The sequence below is a fragment of a genome, unplaced genomic scaffold (genome assembly GCF_019419815.1).
Source record: "Pyrus x bretschneideri cultivar Hongxiangsu unplaced genomic scaffold, Pyrus_bretschneideri_v1 Contig3, whole genome shotgun sequence".
NCBI lineage: Eukaryota > Viridiplantae > Streptophyta > Magnoliopsida > Rosales > Rosaceae > Pyrus > Pyrus x bretschneideri.
In genome coordinates, this window is record NW_025999612.1 from 10,722,937 (window position 1) to 10,740,294 (window position 17,358).

The 17,358-nt window shown below is 36.7% G+C and overlaps 3 protein-coding genes across 3 annotated transcripts; all 3 read right to left on the minus strand.

Moving 5' to 3' along the window:
• Window positions 1–87: 87 nt before the first annotated feature.
• On the minus strand, window positions 88–678 carry LOC103958816 (E3 ubiquitin-protein ligase RNF181-like). Its single transcript, XM_009371135.2, has one exon. The coding sequence runs from the start codon at window positions 676–678 to the stop codon at window positions 88–90; it is 591 nt and encodes a 196-aa protein (XP_009369410.1).
• Window positions 679–3,459: 2,781 nt separating this feature from the next.
• On the minus strand, window positions 3,460–5,862 carry LOC125479591 (vacuolar protein sorting-associated protein 29). The gene is made up of 4 exons (XM_048589096.1): window positions 5,701–5,862; window positions 5,357–5,530; window positions 4,608–4,745; window positions 3,460–3,922 (listed from the first exon to the last, which is right to left on the minus strand). Exons 2-4 carry the CDS (start codon window positions 5,486–5,488, stop codon window positions 3,617–3,619), a joined length of 576 nt encoding a protein of 191 aa, XP_048445053.1. The 5' UTR covers window positions 5,489–5,530; window positions 5,701–5,862; the 3' UTR covers window positions 3,460–3,616.
• Window positions 5,863–9,887: 4,025 nt separating this feature from the next.
• On the minus strand, window positions 9,888–11,556 carry LOC103958742 (transcription factor PRE3). Its single transcript, XM_009371050.3, has 2 exons — window positions 10,989–11,556; window positions 9,888–10,281 (listed from the first exon to the last, which is right to left on the minus strand). The coding sequence occupies exons 1-2, from the start codon at window positions 11,115–11,117 to the stop codon at window positions 10,132–10,134; spliced, it is 279 nt and encodes a 92-aa protein (XP_009369325.1). The 5' UTR covers window positions 11,118–11,556; the 3' UTR covers window positions 9,888–10,131.
• Between the last annotated feature and the right edge of the window lie 5,802 nt (window positions 11,557–17,358).

The following is a 17,358-nucleotide window of genomic DNA, read 5'->3' on the forward strand; positions in this document are numbered from 1 at the left end:
AGAACATAATCCGCCGATTAATAATCCGATAAGAGTTTGATCACATTATTCTTCATAGAATTTTCTAAAAACTAGCTGCAAAAATTGTCACAAGGATGCAGCAGGCAACTCAAACCGGCAAAGCGGGCACAGGTGACTCGTCTCCAGCCAATTCGTTATGCAACTCTCGTGGTAGTCATGCGAGCATGGCATGCGAATCGATTCGCAACCACGCTGCATCTCTTCCAAACATATAACACACTGCTTCCCGCAGACTTCGATTTTGACTCTCTCTAGCTCTTCAATTGGTGTACCTTTTGTCCGCGGCACAAGCGTTTGGTCGTGGTCCTCCGACAACTGTTCTTGTTCAGTTGTTAGATGCACTACCATCCGAATAGTCTTCCGGTTCTTGTTCTCAGGATCACGGGCGATTTCACGAGCGCGAGTACAAATCGCCTGGATCATGGACGGCTGAACTTGGTAGGGAACCGACGCCTGCGAAAGCATGTTGGATATTACAGACCAGGATGTTTTGCTCTCTGTTAGAACGTGGCATTGCTCCTTGAAGCTTAGAGGGTACCTTGAAAATTGAGCATACATATCAATCAAGAACTCGGGTTTCGTCGAGGAACTGTCGTCGGCGAGTTCGCCTCCTTCCTGCCACACTTCACAGCTGGCAAAGGCTCTGTTGCTTGACATCTTTGAAGAATATGAACAAGAAGTAGAGAGAAGTTAAAGGGACAAAGAAAGAAGAAATTTAGAGAAAAGCTTAATGGGGGACTAGTAATATACATACTGTGTGTACCTTTTAGTAATTTTGTTCGGCTTTGGCTTTGCGAGGCCTGGTGGTTTAAGGAAAGGAGTGACTTCAAAGTTAAGGCAAAACAATGCTATTAGTGTCGTTATGACTGTTATGTCCTTGTCATACTTAACCACTCAAATCTTGTAACTTCTTTTCTTAATAAAACCACATTAAAACCCTAAAGCAACCGAACCAAAAGAGTCAAAGTTAGTATTAAATTTGGAATCTAAGATGTCTTGTATGCGACTTCTTACGCATAAAGCACTTCTGCTCGTAAGCGCTTACGTTAAACGTGTAAGCATGTGAAATTTTATTATAAATTCAAGAAGCGCTATTAAGTTGTACTGTCAAAAATAGTCAGAAGTGCTTTTGGTTGTCCGAACAGCGGTGACATCCTTTTGCACAAGATCCAGCTTTTTGGGTCCAAGGTCACACCGGTTCATGACTAACGCATCCCCAGTGGTGAAGTTGTCCCTGTGAAAGGAACACCCTGCGCGATTCCTTGAGCCCCAGGAAACCGGTAGCAAGATCAATGAGCTGCCGGATGGATATGACGTTAACTATGTGGTTAACCCTACAAATCACAAGCGTTAGAGGAAGGCAGCAGCATTGCGTGATAGTTTGTAAGGCCGAAAATTGGAGCTGCGGACTAACATGCCGGTGCTGCAGTTCTATGCAAGTAACATGTCGGACAAAGTGAGGGGGAAATTAAAGGCGGATTTGTGTAAAAAATAAAAACATGCTGCGGTGTTCTTGGAGATGGTTTTCTGGATGCTGTGAATCACCCGAATTGCCCTTCCGCAGGTCACGAAAGCCGGAGAGACTTAATCATGTTATGCTTTACAGATTTACAGCTGCATAGAGATAGCATTTTAGAAATCGAGTAGTTGAAGAGATGTGTTCGCAAAAACCAGTCTTAGTTAATAAATTAAGCGGGGCGGAAATTTGTGTCATTATTATTGGTTTAACATGTTATGTTGTTAGACGGTCAACTTATGTTTAATGACTCGATTGAGTCGAAGACCTGGAATTCGTCAATCCAATAAGGGGAAGGAGTACTCACAATGCACCAAATTTGCTGCTACGAAAACTCAGCCAGAAAATTTGATACCAAACTTTTCTCCAACAACTTGTACTAAAAAAAAGATCAAGAAAGAGGAATGAAGAAAAGAATATTACATGTCTCAGTAATGGAAATTCCTATACACATCAAGAACATAATCCGCCGATTAATAATCCGATAAGAGTTTGATCACATTCTACAAAAAAAATTCTAAGAACTAGCTACAAACAATTTGTCATGAGGATTCAGCAGGCATCGGTCTCAAACCGGCACAACCCGCAGAGGTTACTCGTCTCCAACTCATTCAATTCACTATACAACTCTCCTGGTTGCTGTGCGAGCAAGGCATGCAAATCGCTTCAGAACCACGCAGAATCTCTCCCAAACATATCAAGCATTGCTTCCTGCAGTCTTCGATTTTTAACCTCTCTAACTCCTCAGTTGCTTTACTTTTTGTCCGCTCAAACTGCAACACATGATCATCAACTTGCGGTTGCTCTTGGTCCTCCAACAACTGTTCTTCTTCAATTTTAAGATGCACTACCATCCTGAATAGTCTTCTGGTTTGTGTTCTCAGGTGACAGGTGATTTCATGAGCGCGAGTAGAAATCACCTGGATCATGGAACGGCTGAACTTGGTAGGGAACCGATGCCTGCGAAAGCATGTTGGATATTACAGACCAGGCTGTTGTACTCGCTGCGCATACATTCAAGCTCGCCGAAAAAACCTTACATATTGATCAGGGCAGTCTGAATTATGATCTCAGAGCCAAAATCCAGTTTCAAAACCTGGTTATGTAACTGCTTCCCTTCAAGAACCAATGGCATAAGGCAGAACGCCTTGATAGCAAACTGAAGGGTATAACTGTCAACCTCCAGACCCTTGCTTCTGACATGGGAACAAACCAAAAGGGGTTCTCTTGGTTGGTTTCCCGCGCCAAGTAACCTCGGATGGTGGTGTTTCAGGTGTACGAATCGAGATTTTTAACTCCGTTGGCGATCGAGCGGGCGGTGAAGTTTGTGACCAGCAGGGGAATTGAGGAAAATATGCAACGCGTTTGCTTGCTACAGAAGGCTTGTGGACGAGGCCTGTGGTGATTATTTGTGCATGGATTTGATGGAGATTGTCTTTGTGTTTTCATCAAATGGTTTGTAGTTTGATTTGATGACGGATGGTTTCGGGAACATATGATGAAATTTGGGGCATTCAAAATGTTGGGAACCCTTTTAAGTAGTTGAGTTTTAAGTCGATTGGGGGTTTTAGAACTAAACTCAACAGACAATAAGTTGTATATAAGCAGATTGGGGGTTTTAGAACTAGATTGAACATACAATAAGTCGTATATAAGTAGATTAGCACCCTTTATTGTTTATTAAGTGTTCGTATCGAACCTAAGACACTTACTTACAAGTAAAAGAAGAAAATACCACTAAACTGTAGTATTAGTGATTCATCCCCTTTTGTTTTTGATTAAAAGTTCGTAACGGTTTCATATGTCAATTTATACAATGAGATAACATTGGAGTTCCCTTTTGTTTTTCTTGCCATTCAAGAAATTTTGAGGTTAAAATCTTGTTTATGTACCAAAATTTCCATAAACAAGGATGTTTGGCATACAAGCAAACAAATTATAAGTTTTGCTGCAAAGGTCAACATAGAAAACATTCCTATGGTCAACCACTATAAAACCAGAATTTGCACCATTTGACGAAATTACAAACATAGAACACGTATCCGAAGTCAATACCAAAGCAGTACATGAAATTCGAGTTCAATGAGCGGAGTGGGTAGCAGCGGCTGTCTTCTTGAAATCAATCTTGTCAACCTTAACCTCTCCATCAATGAGTTCGTAGACATAAACAACCACACGAAGACCATCAATGTCCATGAGGACGAAGCTCGGGTTGACGTCATAGGTGATGCTGCTATAAGCGCCGCTGGCAGACCCTGGGTTTATAACGACACCTCCTTCATGTTTGTATGCGGTGAACTGATGGGTGTGGCCTGTCACAAGGATATCTACATCCAACTGCCTCTGAAGCATGGCTAGTGAATCTAGGTCTCCCCATGGAATAACCTACAGAACATCATATCAAGTTACAACGTAATTATTGCTCGGTGAAAATGAAGATACAAAAGGAAAGGAAAATCCTTGACACAAATTTCTCCCATGAAAGCAGTACTACATCTAATAGCCTCGTTCCAAATAACCACATGAACTACTTCCATTCATCACAAAGGCAGCAACTGTTTCAGCTACAAAAGGAAAAAGATATGGTTGCAGTACACCTATTCCTATTCAAAAGAGGTACCAACTCAACAATTTTCAGGAGGTAAAGTTACATTTTTTCTACTCTTGATGGAACTTCTCTAGGTAGAATAAACAGATAAACTAATGCAACTTATTATTGATCTCTTCGAAATTATCACAGAACACCTTTCAAGTATTACTTATCATTGTTTTTTCCTAAACCGCAAGAAGAGTAATATGCTTCATGCTGAAGGCATTGACAGCGTAAGCTTATACAATAACAGGAAACGTGTCCTGGGGGTAAGGGACTGATATCAGCATACGTAGTTGATCCAAATAACCGGAAACGACTTGCTGTAGAGAGGACAAGAGATTTAACAGGGCAAGGAGAAGTAATGATCATCTGCTTGGTAACAGGTCAAATGCAAAGTCTTGAGGTATTAAAACATACATAGTTTTGCAATGCTCAATGATAGATAAAAATATGTGAAGAGATAAAGGAGAAGCCAACCTGGTGGCCATGGCACAGCCCTAACTTGAACTGACCGATTGTTAGAGTTTTGGTCTCTGGATACTTTGTCTCTTCATCATACTCACCTCGAGTAATATGCAAGTCGGGACAAAGAGTCTTCAAGTAATCATGAACTTCCTGAAATTATTAGTAGCAAACTATGAGAAGTGGAATAATGTACTACCAAAATAATGTGACCTTAAGAAACTTATTTATATGGTAGTAGTGCTACAAGAACTAAAAGTAGATTATTAGCCGTTGCATGAGCAATTACAATACTTGAAGACCAAGCGGAGACGATGAAAAACATAGGAGATACTAGCAATAACTGGCAAAGTAATAGATGTTAGAGTAAATGTACAAATTAACCAAATGAAAGTTCTATCCAAATAGCAACATGCTATATGCAGACATTACCCAATCAAGCAGTCGGTAACAAGAAATTCTTCACGTTCAAAATAAATAAACACACGGTTTGATGCTCACTATCTCCTATAATTGTATCCGATTGACATTGATTTCTTTAAATTATTCTTAATCCAAAGTCTATAGTGCAACATGCACTAAGTTCAACAATAACCCACATTCGGAATGCCTTTCCTAAATGCAAGATTTTACTTTCTGGGCAGCCAAACAGAGAAAAACACAGCAAAACTAACCCAAATATTACTTTGGGAATTAATCGAAACCCAATAACCAAAATTGAAGGAAATCAATGAGAATCAACAGAAACACACAAAGAAACATACTTTGATACAAAGATTTCCAGTGCAGATGATGTGCTGGATCTTGCCAGGAACAAGCATGGACTTGAATTTTGCAGGCAGATCAGGTGCCCTGTGGGGTATGTGCAAATCCCCCAAGGCCAACACCAACACCATCCTCACTCACTCTCACCACTAATCAAAATCCACCTCAAAAATCTGCCAAAAACCCCAAAAATTAAATATAAAAATTAAAACAACAGGATTTGCATATGAAATCACGAATATTCCTATTCGGATGAACTAATTAATCAGTGATTAGCATAAACTAAATACAATTAAATAACTGGGAATAAATTGAAGGGGATTCAAGAGAGTTTGGATCGTACCTGAGGAATGATCTTGCAGAAAGCTTACGGCATGGAAATTGTAAAACCTCCTTCGTTGTTTGACGAGCTCTGAAATTCTTCTTCTTCCTCCTTAAATTTTTTTAATTTTTTTAATATTTTTTTTTCTGAAGTACTGTCTTTTTGTCAACGGACGTGTAAAAGGTAACGGCGTCATTTCGAGCCATAGAGCGGGGAGCCCCGGTCTTTTGGGCCTATGTTTTGAGCTTACATTACAAGATCGAAACTCAAATGCCCAACCCAATAAGCATACGAAATGACAAAGAAGCCCAACAAGACTGAGGCCCAAGGTTTTTTTTTTTAATTTATTATTATTAAGAGGGAGATGGAGTATTCAAAACTATCAATAATTTAGAAGAATTGGGAGTTTCACACCCGGCCGGCACGCATGAGTGAAAGTCCAACACTTTATCCACTAGGTCATTAGACCATATATACACAATGGCAACAACGATAAAGTTTTTGGGTTATAAAATTCAATAGATCAATCATAATTAGGTATCGAATTTGTTATCAATACAATTCGAACTTTAGACCTCTCACATATAAGTTAAAAAGGTTGTTTCAGCCAGGTTTTAATGCGGCTGAGCCAAGTTAATAGTATGACAACTTGTCACTGTTTGAGCCAACCAAAGTAAGGGTAACAGAGACTACCACTAAACCGTAAAAATAGTGACCAATAAATAAATAAGTATTGTTCAAACAGTATGATTTGATTTGATTTCCAATTACAATCTCTCATGGCTTTTGGCTCAACTATTTAGGAAATCAATTTTATAAACAAAAACGATTTTTCAGCTGTTGGATTATTAGGTCTTTCACAGTAAGCTGAAAAATGGAGAATGTAACATTTTGGACAATATTTTGACATTCATATCACAAAACTTATGTTTTTGCAATCTTAATCTAAGCCTTTAACGCAATTAACAATATCAGTTTGATGTACAATTTTTAAGTCATTTGATGATAAGAATGGACAAGATTGGCTCTGACTCTGAGAATAATTTGGCAAACAAGAGCTAGCCAACTAAGGCATATTAATGCGCTGATAACGGTGTTTTTCAATATAATTTGAGGTAATATGGTCACTTAAATTGTTATTAGTTCGAGTAGAAGAGTTGATTTGACAAAAATATCCTTAATTTAACTGAGATTTTTCATAGGATGACCAAAATGATTGACGGTAGACAATATCAGGGACCACTTCTATCTGTTTTAAATCTACCAAAGTAAGGAGTTATATCAATCTCAATAACCATTTAGCTACACAAATAGGTGTACTAACGTTTCCTTAACGATTATTACACATGGTCAATCGATCAACTATTGCAAATAAGAAAATAACATGCATGCATGCATGGAGGATATAATAATAATTGGGCGATCATGTTATATGTTATAGCTAGGTCAAGAAAGGGTTGCCCCTTCCCTCATACGGAAACTGACTAAAACCAAAAGGGTTGTCCATATATACGACCCCATATATAGCTTGCTTAGCCTGTTTAATTTCTAAGTGTTTAGGGTATATTTATTATCTAAGAATCGGAGTAAGTAAGAATCAGGGTATGTACGAATTAGATGAAAACTGTCTAGAAAAATGTTTTATATATAAACTTATGCTTGTGTTAATCTCCTCTTCGTGTTTTGCACATCATTGACACAATAGAATTCAACCAAGCTGGTTGTAGAAAAAAAAAAGTAAAATAGAAGAAGAGAGACAAGAAATTAAAAAGAAAAAAAGAAAAAAGAAAAAAAGAAGAGAGAGCAGCGCGCGGTAGAAAAAATGAAAAAGATAGAGAGCAGCTCTATTGTTTTTTTGTCCATAGCAAAAAGGGTATTTTCGTGATTCAAGAAATAATGTGAGGGTAGTTTAGATATGAAACTTTTCATTCCAGTTCCAAAGTTATGGAGGAACCTGCAACACTTTTCATTCCTCTTGAGTAATAAACAAAGGGTTCATCAGGAACACATTCTCATTCTCCTTATCCAAACACACCCAATTTAGTCATGCAATACTAAAGAGCCCTAATTCTTTTTCTTTCCTTCTTTTGGATGAATGCAGCTCTTTTCCAACTTGAACTATATTATATATACAAGTTTGTCTTTTAATGGTACTATTATTGAAGTATATAGTAATTAAGTGAAAAGTTTTGATTCGATTTGTATACATAACGATGAAGTATATATAATATTGACTAGAGTTTATGATAGACTTAATGTGTAGCTTACTAGTAAAAAAAAAGTTATAAACGACAATTCTAATCATTATCTGATATAAGAAAAATGTCGCATATATGATACCTAACTCATAAAAAAAAAAAAGGCATGTACCATATAAAACGATTTTTGAGGTGCTTTGATTTTTTTCCCTAGGCCCACATGATAAAATATTAAATTCAGATTCATACTAGAGGATCATATTTCAGAGCACATCATGCATTAGAACTGCGCGGTGATGGATATTGATGGCAAAAAAATGTGGTCATTATAAAATATGTAATGTAACATGTAGGGTTCAAATCGCAAAACCACCACGGTTCATGCATCCTAATTTTATATTTCAGTTTGATTGAAATACGTTACATGTCATTATAATATTGAAAAATCACTTGAGAAACTTCTCTTTAATTATGTGTTATGTGACATACTATCCCATATTACGATCATACTAAAAAAATCTCTCCCTAATTTTAGCCCCAACACAACTCCCAATTATCTCATACGAAAGGATAACCAAGCTAGCTAGCGTACGTATGTGAAACACCTGAGCCAAAGTTCATGTGTGGCCAACTGGCCATGGCAACAAATTCTTCCACCTTTGCTGTACTTGTCCAGTATATGTTCGTTGTGACCTGTTTGGGACTGAACCTGAGTCGCCGGCGTGATTAACGAACCATAAATCTATCTTAATAAAGGATATTGACAAGCTAATAGTACTATCACACCAGCCCATGATCACCATGAAGAATGCATGGTTGAATTTTTTTTCTTTTGATTTTTTTTTTTACCATCATACCATCATGTGGTATAAATATAATATTTTCTATATTGATAAAGGATATTTACAAGCTACAGTACTATCACACCAGCCCATGATCACCATGAAGAATGTATGGTTAAATTAATATTTTGAATTTTTTTTTTTGATTAATTTTTGTTTACTATCATACTGTCGCATGGTATAATTGTTTTATTTATAACTAAAATCATACTATTAAATTCATTAGGTATCAACCATATATTATGACACATAAAATAATAATATTATATAACCACTTTTGAGTAATTAGCTCGTTATTAGTGAGTAAAATATTGAGCCACTCAACGTGCTTATTTTCTATTGGTGACACATAATTTGTTTTGCAAATTTAGTTTTAAAAGTTCTACCTATCATTACCAGATGTATTATAATTGTCATCGAGCAAAAGCTTCTCTTTGACGCGAGAGTCAAAAATTGCGTTGATATCCCCTATAATATTGCGATTACATGAGAAGTATATATGTTAATGTATAATTGTCGTCATCACGAACTCCACGCTTGTGCATAGGCGTTGGAAACTTCATTAATCACCTATACAAAGTCAATACTGTAGCTCTCTCATCCTCTCTCTCTCTCTCTTTCTCTCTCTGAATTACTTGGCTATTTTGGTTCCATGAGTATGTATAAACAAGTTATGGATATTGGATCAGGCATGAATGGCCTGAAGATATATGTTATCTAGCTAGTTATGTGCATTACCAGGATATCGTTAGCGGAAGAAAAAGTCAAATGTTGCTTGCTTATCTCTTGCAGCTTTTTTGCTTGTCTTCAGAAGTTGCACCCCATGCCATCCTCCAATTAAAGAACGGGCCTTAATTTTACTTTCCAATTTGCATACGTAGTTGCATAACATTTTTCATATACTGGAAGAGTTCAAGCTAGGGAAACGATTGTCATCCACAAACATGTTTAATTCAGTTTTTTGACTGGGTATAAAGTAAAGGAGAATCAAATGAAATAAATAAACAGAATACATAAAAGGAGAAAAATGGTGCATAAATCATTTTCCTTCAGAATATATTCCAAACGAATTAGCTTATGTTTTTATCAATTACTTAGTTCGATTCCAAATGCTACTTATTTTTAGCTTAATTGTTGAACGAACGGGGAGCATGCATGCCAAGTAATATCCACATGAACTAAAAGATGAGACTCTAAATAAGAAGACTGATCAAGTCCATTTATTATATCAACTCCATAACACATTACTATAACTTAGCAAAAGGATTCTCTAGACCATCATAGTTTATAAACCTTCTGAACAAAACCCCTAGAACGATAGCTAAGGACCAGATCAACGATGCCTATTACATAAACTGGTGATGACGATACTCTACTGGTGAATTAATCATAGTGCCCTTAATCAATTCCTTCTACTGCGAAAGTAAGCTCCTGATTACAGCAGCTTGGGCAGTGTCAGTTGTTGCCAATAACTCGGACAGCCGCTCACTTAGATCGTCCACCTCTCTGTGCAAATTTCTAATGTAGTTGCACGTTTCCTGTAGCACTGTGGATGCTGAAACCTGTGTGCATATGTAAATGACTTTGATTAGCATGATATATCACATTCTTTTGACTTGAATTAGCACTTTAAAGTATAGGTTAACTCATTTCAACTTCCAAAGCCAAAATTTGTTTGAAAATTTTACTAAGAATATAATTTTCCCGGATATATATATATATATATATATATATATATTCTTCAGAAAAGAGTGATTCATTAAGAAGAATTTATAGAGAATTATCTATAGATAGAATAACTATATATGAAACGATCTCACACTCAAATCTCTACCTTTTTCTTTTGTTAAACGAGAGGGTTTCAAACCATGGACCTAACATATTGTTATCCATCATTCTGCACAGTTAACCTCACCACTAGGATACCGCCAATAGCTTGCAGTAAATGTTCTACTTTATCTCTTGATCAAATAGTAAGATAAGGAGCTAACTAAAATATTATAGCGGCTACAGGACCCCATGTATATATATAAAATATATGTATTCAGTTAGTTTTCAATTGCAAACTTGATTCATTACCATCATTATTTGTTTAACCTTTTTTGCTTTTCTTTGGATCTAGAGCAAGGAAAACCCCAGAAGTTTCTTTGATTATATTATTTTTCCTCCTTCGATAGTGATCTCATATGCAAGAGAAGCCAAGACCTAAGAGAAAACAAAGTATGAAAAATAATCATAAACAATGTAACAGATGGATATGTATATATACCTTGTCAGAACGTCTACTATTGCGAATCTCAGGAAGAAGCTGTTGCAACTTGGAAACAAGATCATTAATCTGATCGTCGGAGATTCTTGAACCACCTGATTGCCTAGATCTTGACCTTCGGCTAGACATAGCTAGGTGTTTGAATTGGTAATGTTAAAGGTGTATGTGAAATGTAAAATAATAAAAGATCGAGCAGAAAACTGATGTTAACTCAAAGGGACAAGTGGGTAGGAATTTATATGGGTCAGAAAGTGTGGCAAGAGAACCAGTGTTGAAGACAAGTTATGGAGCTATGTTTCTGGTATTTTAGATAGAGAGAGAGAGAGAGAGAGAGAGAGAGAGAGAGAGAGAGCAAAAATAGAAGCTATTGGATGTGGGTAATGTTGAAGACAATTGCATGAGAGAAAGGGTTGGGCTAAGTCTGTATTTATATAGGGTTTTGGAGATGAGAGAGAGAGAGAAAATCAACTCAAGAAGTTGCCAGAGATACGCCATAATTAATGTCCCTGCATCTTGTGTTTTGCATCTTTTGGATCTCTCAAGTGATCTCCGTTTTGCCTCTTCGTGTGTGACTGTAATGTGTGTATATTGTGTAATGTGTGTGTGAGATTGAGGAACAGCGAAAAGTAGGACTACGTGATGAACGGTCTTAAGCGTTGACCAGTCAAAGTGATGAATAAACCATGTTCTAGCCAGATGACATGGCACCACGTGTCATCACTGAAACCTAACTGTTACATCGACCCTGACTCCCGGGCATTGTGATTCATGACTTCTTTATATGCTATATATGCTAATTGCAAGTCATATTTTATGATAAAGTTTGTGGTGAGATCACTACACACACTCTGATCCTAGCTAGTTGATGCAAAAATATTGCCAAGTTAAGCAACCAATTTTGTTCCTACTACAATGTTTAGAGTTTCGAGCTATTGATATTTTCAACTAATGTTAGGAGAATCAGCTATTTAAACTATAATTTGAAAATCATATGATGTGATTGTTGATAAATGAATTATTACTTAAATATTGATTAACGTGTATATTTTCTATTAGTGACACATCGCATGGTTTGCAAATTTGGTTTAAAGAATTGGTTTACCTGCATTTTACTATTTAAGATGGATTGACCTTTGCTATCGTGCCTCTTCCTTGTACCAGTTGATGATGCTGGAGTGCCTAATATGAGTTCGCTCCCATCTATTAACAATTGACACTTGGCAAGTAAACCAAGGAAAAAGTAAACCAAGGCAATTGTTTCAAATTCCTGTAATCAAGTGTTCAAAGATAGTGCAGTCTACAGTTCAACATTCATTTGTTTTTCTTGGATAAATGGTAAAATCCAATTTCTGGCATTAAAGAATGGGTCATCCTGCAAATGAAATAATAGCTGTGATGTTGAACAAGTTTGGTATATCAGTTAATGTGGATGATAAGCACAATATGTGTACTTATTGTATCAAGGGTAAAATGTCGAGAATTCCCTTTCCTTCTAGGATTGATAAATGTACTTCACCTTTTGAAAAGGTTCATACAGACATTTGGGGACCATCTCATGTAAAGTCCTTAGAAGGATATAGATACTATGTAACTTTTCTTGATGAATACACAAGATACACTTGGATTTTCCCATTGCGCAATAAATTAGATCTCTTTCATGTGTTTTTCAAATTTTATAATTTCATACTTACACAGTTTGGAGTACCTATAAAGTGTGTACAATCAGATGAAGGAGGAGAGTATACTAGTCGCTCATTTAAAACCTTCCTTGTTGCAAAAGGAATGGAACAGATGATATCATGTCCATACACCCCACAACAGAATGGTTTGATTGAAATGAAGCATAGGCAATAGTAGAGACAACAATAACTCTACTTGTCACTGCCAAATTACCAATTGAATTATGGTATTATGCATGTGCACATTCTGTATTCCTTATAAATAGAATGTCATATAAGTCTATTTCCATGGAGTCTTCTTACTACAGACTATACACAAAACAGTCAGATCTAAAGTCATTGAAGGTTTTTGGTTGTGTTGTGTATCCTTAGTTAAGGCCATATAATGTTAATAAACTGCAATCAAGGTCTGAAATATGCATTTTTTTAGGCTATTCAATGGGATACAAATGGGTAATTTGTTATAACCCAATAAATCGCAAGTCAATAATCTCAGAGACTATGTTTCCTTCTACAAAAGTTCCAAGATTATCAAAAGAAGAACAGTTTGCTACTACATGTTCTAAACCAGTCTCAGTGTTTGTTCCAGTACTTATGACAGTGGGAAATTCAGTTAATGACACTATGATCCATCCAAGTCTAGTTGAGAATACTATGTCTTCAATGCATCAGTCTAAAGACACATCATCATTGTCTTCTGCAGTTCATCATCATGCAACTAGTCCTACAAATCAAGTCTCAGATATGCAGGAATTTGAAACACAATCATTATCAGCAACTACTATTTCCAACCCAATTGGTACAGGTCATTTGTTTCCTATCTTATATCCTGCATAACTACAGGTAATTCTCCCTCTACTTCCTTCCAATGACATATCCAGTCATTTTAATGTCTCTAATGTTGACACTAGATTTCAGACAATGCTTAAGATATGAGGTATAACAAGACATAATTACTTCCTTTCTTGCAAGCTTTCCTGAGGTGTCATCTCTGCAACTTAAACCCTCTTTGGTATCTGCTAATACTATGGACCAATGTGGTTTTTCTTTTCTTGCTGATATTGGAGAAATTGAAGAACCAAAACATTTTAGAGCTGCATCAACAGTGACTCAGTGGTAACATATTATGCAGAAGGAATTTGATGCCTTAAAGGCTCAAGGGACTTGGAAGCTAGTTCTTCTTCCACCGAATAGAGAAGTAATTGGAAGTAAATGGGTTTACAAAATAAAAAAGAATTCAAATTGCACTATATCCAGGTATAAAGCACGATTAGTGGCACACGGGTTCAGTCAAAATGAGAGCTTGGACTACTCTGAGACATTTAGTTCAGTAGTCAGGCACACTACAGTATGAGTAATCTTTGCTTTGGCAGCACAATTTAATTGGAACTTGAGACAATTGGATATAAAGAATGTTTTCCTTCATGGTGATATTGAGGAAGAAGTATATATGAAGTAGCTACAGGGATTTGTTGGCTCTACATATCCAAATCATGTTTGCAGGCTAGTTAAGTCATTATATAGACTTAAATATGCACCAAGGGCCTGGAATTCAAAATTTACAAGATTCTTACTTGCACTTAGTTTCAAAACAGCATCATCAGATTCTAGCTTGTTTGTGAAGATTGATGTTGGGGATGTTATTCTACTTCTTCTATATGTAGATGATATTATTCTCACATGTTCATGCACACAAAAGATTCAATCTATTATCACTAGTCTTGCTGAAGTATTTGATTTAAAGGATATGGGCATGTTAACATATTTCTTGGGATTGTAAATCCAATACAACTTTGATAGTTCATTACTGGTCACACAGTCAAAATATGCCAAAGAGCTACTTAAGAAAGCAGGATAGAGAATTGTAAACCCACATCAACACCATTGAAGCCCCACTCTCAGTTACTTATGGTTGAAGGCAATCCTTTAGTTGATCCTACTCACTATAGAAGTCTTGTGGGAGTACTTCAATACCTAACCTTCACTCGCCTAGATATTGCTCACTCAGTCAATGTAGTTTGTCAATATATGACTTATCCAACAAATTTACACATGCATATGGTGAAGAAGATCATGAGATATTTGCAAGTTACTTTAAAATGTGGTTAAAAGTATACCAAGACACTTGATTTTAACATTGTTGTTTATTCTAATTCCGATTGGGCAGCTAATATTAATTCAATGAGGTTTATCACTGGATTTGTTGTGTTTCTTGGATCCAATCCAGTGTCATGGCAGTCAAAGAAACAAGCTATAGTCTCAAGAAGTTCAACAGAAGCTGAGTACAAAGCTCTAGCTCACTGTGCAGCTGATGTCTATTGGATCAGGTCATTACTCAAAAATGTGAATCAATTTATACATATTCCTCCCAATCTTGTTTGTGATAATCTTTCTGCCTTAGCACTGTACTCCAATCCAATATGTCATTCTAGGATCAAACACCTAGACACCGATTTTCATTTTATTCGAGAGAAAGTGTAGAGAGGTGACCTTACTGTGCACTATATACCAACTGAAGAGCAGGTTGCAGGTATATTTACTAAGGGTCTTCACAGTCCAATCTTTGTAAAACACTGCATTAATCTTAATATGGGAGCTACCAATTCAAAGATGCAGGAAAGTCAACAAGCAATGTAGAAGTTTTCAAGTGCAGAAGCATCAAGTGGTCACAGTCAAGTTAGCAAAGTTCTTGGCTCTAAATGATCAACTCACAAACCTAGCTTAGGACTTTCCCAGCTACGTTTGAGGGGGGAGTATTAACCAATGACACATGGTAAGTAAATGTGAGCCAAGTTAGTTACAAAGGTAGTTGGGGATTAAGTTTGTTAAGGAGGATAATATTGTAATTGAGTAAGGATGTTAGAGGGTAATATTGTAATTGTGGGTTGTTATTGGTTATTACATATAACCATTTGATCCTTCACATTCAGCTAGCAAGCTTTGTAAGAAACCCTCATTACTAAGAAATCAGAGAATAATTCTTCCTTCCATTTCTTTCCTTTTTGCTTGATCTTATTAAGTAATACAGTTAGTAAGTTTGTTAGTATTTGGTAAAAGTAGTTAGGATTTCTCTTATAAAAAAAAAGTGTGTAATATACATTTGGTCAATTAATACAAATCCTATTTCTCTATCTAAATTCTCTTTTTTTCTCTCTCTCTCAAACTCTCTGTTCATTCTTTTGTAATCATCTTTCTTCTTGATTTTCTCTTCAATTCCCAAACATTGCAATGTAGTTAACATGGTATCAGAGCCACCAGGCTCACGCCATGGATTCTGGTGGTTCCCCTTTCTTTTTTTCATTAGATTTCATCTTCTAGTTTTATTTTTCTCTTCAGATTTTCTTGAATTTTCCATCAAGTTCTTTGGTGCTTCCTTCTTCTCTCTGATTCCCGAATTAGAGAAGGAACAAAATCAATTTCTTAGTCAGTTTTTGTGGATGCAAATCGGCTGAGAATGAGCGTTCTTGTGGAGATCTTGGCGCCACCAACATGTTCCAAGCGGCTCTGTTTCTTGAAGGGTTGGCCCAATTTCTTGTTGGGTTCAGAGACCCTGAGTTACTTGCTTAGTTTAATCTCTGCAAATCACCTCTCGGGAAGTAGAATCGCTTGGTGATTTGATATGGGTTCATCTTTTTCAAGGGACTTAGAGAAATTGCAACCTAGACGACGACATCAACAACTTAATCTACATAGAGATCGCTGATTGGCAACCGTTGATGACGAAGACGAAGACGAAGCCATTGGCAAATTGGTCGATTAGAGCCCAGGAACTATCTAAATACATAAATCCCCAGAAGAAATGATAAAAAATGACGAACCCTAACCGATAGAAGGTGAGTTTGGGGATTGATTTGAAATCAGAGTTGAGGGTTTGGGGGTTTTCGAAACCCTAAAAGGTTTGCAGAGAATGACACATGTTGGAGTGTCTTTTGCTCGAACGTGCAGACTTGCAGAGAGATGAAGCTTTGATTATTCCCAACTGGGTTTTGGAAGTTCGATCAAAATCCATCACATTGGCTCTCAACAGAACAACAACATTTAGATGTTCGTTACATACTTCGATCGATTCATTTCTCTGATGTCCATCGCCATGTCTATTGTGGAAGAAAGTTTAGACTTTTGTGTAGCCCAAATATTTGATGAAATGCCTAGCTCAAAATTTTCATGTGAAGATTGGTGCAAAGTTTGTTTCAAATTGGAGTTGTTCGAGATAATGGTGTTTGTCGGTGCTGGAGATTCTTTCTTCGTCGCTGGTTATTTATCTTGAGTTTCAACAATGACAGTGCTGTCTGAATCTTGTAGACAATCATGAAATCAGGTACAGGTATTCCACTAGATACTTGTTGTTTCCTACATGATCAATTATTTTAGCAGTGTACCAAGCATCCTTGTCGTTGCTGACCTCCACCACATCCCGTTTTCAAAGCTTGCTCCCAATGATTTCTTGCCGCACTTAAATTTCAATATTAACTTTCTAGATTTCACCACCATCCCAGACGAACTATTATCTTCTTGAAAATGAGGGACCCAAAAGCCATCATCCCAGTCTTTGTAGTTGTTGAAAAGTGTTGAATTGTTTGGAAAATTGTTGAGGCACAAAGCCATATATGTTTCTTGCCTATGAAAATTGTTGATATGTGGGGTCATTCATTTTCTGGGTTCTTCCAGTTGTTTGTGATATTTGCTTTCAA

Coding starts and splice junctions, on each gene's coding strand:
- LOC103958816 (XM_009371135.2), bottom strand. CDS start 678: ATGTCAAGCAACAGAGCCTTTGCCAGCTGTGAAGTGTGGCAGGAAGGA.
- LOC103958742 (XM_009371050.3), bottom strand. CDS start 11,117: ATGTCTAGCCGAAGGTCAAGATCTAGGCAATCAGGTGGTTCAAGAATC. Junction 10,282..10,988: donor ATAGTAGACGTTCTGACAAG/GTATATATACAT, acceptor ATATGCACACAG/GTTTCAGCATCCACAGTGCT.
- LOC125479591 (XM_048589096.1), bottom strand. CDS start 5,488: ATGGTGTTGGTGTTGGCCTTGGGGGATTTGCACATACCCCACAGGGCA. Junction 4,746..5,356: donor CTGGAAATCTTTGTATCAAA/GTATGTTTCTTT, acceptor TAATAATTTCAG/GAAGTTCATGATTACTTGAA. Junction 3,923..4,607: donor GGCTGTGCCATGGCCACCAG/GTTGGCTTCTCC, acceptor GATGTTCTGTAG/GTTATTCCATGGGGAGACCT.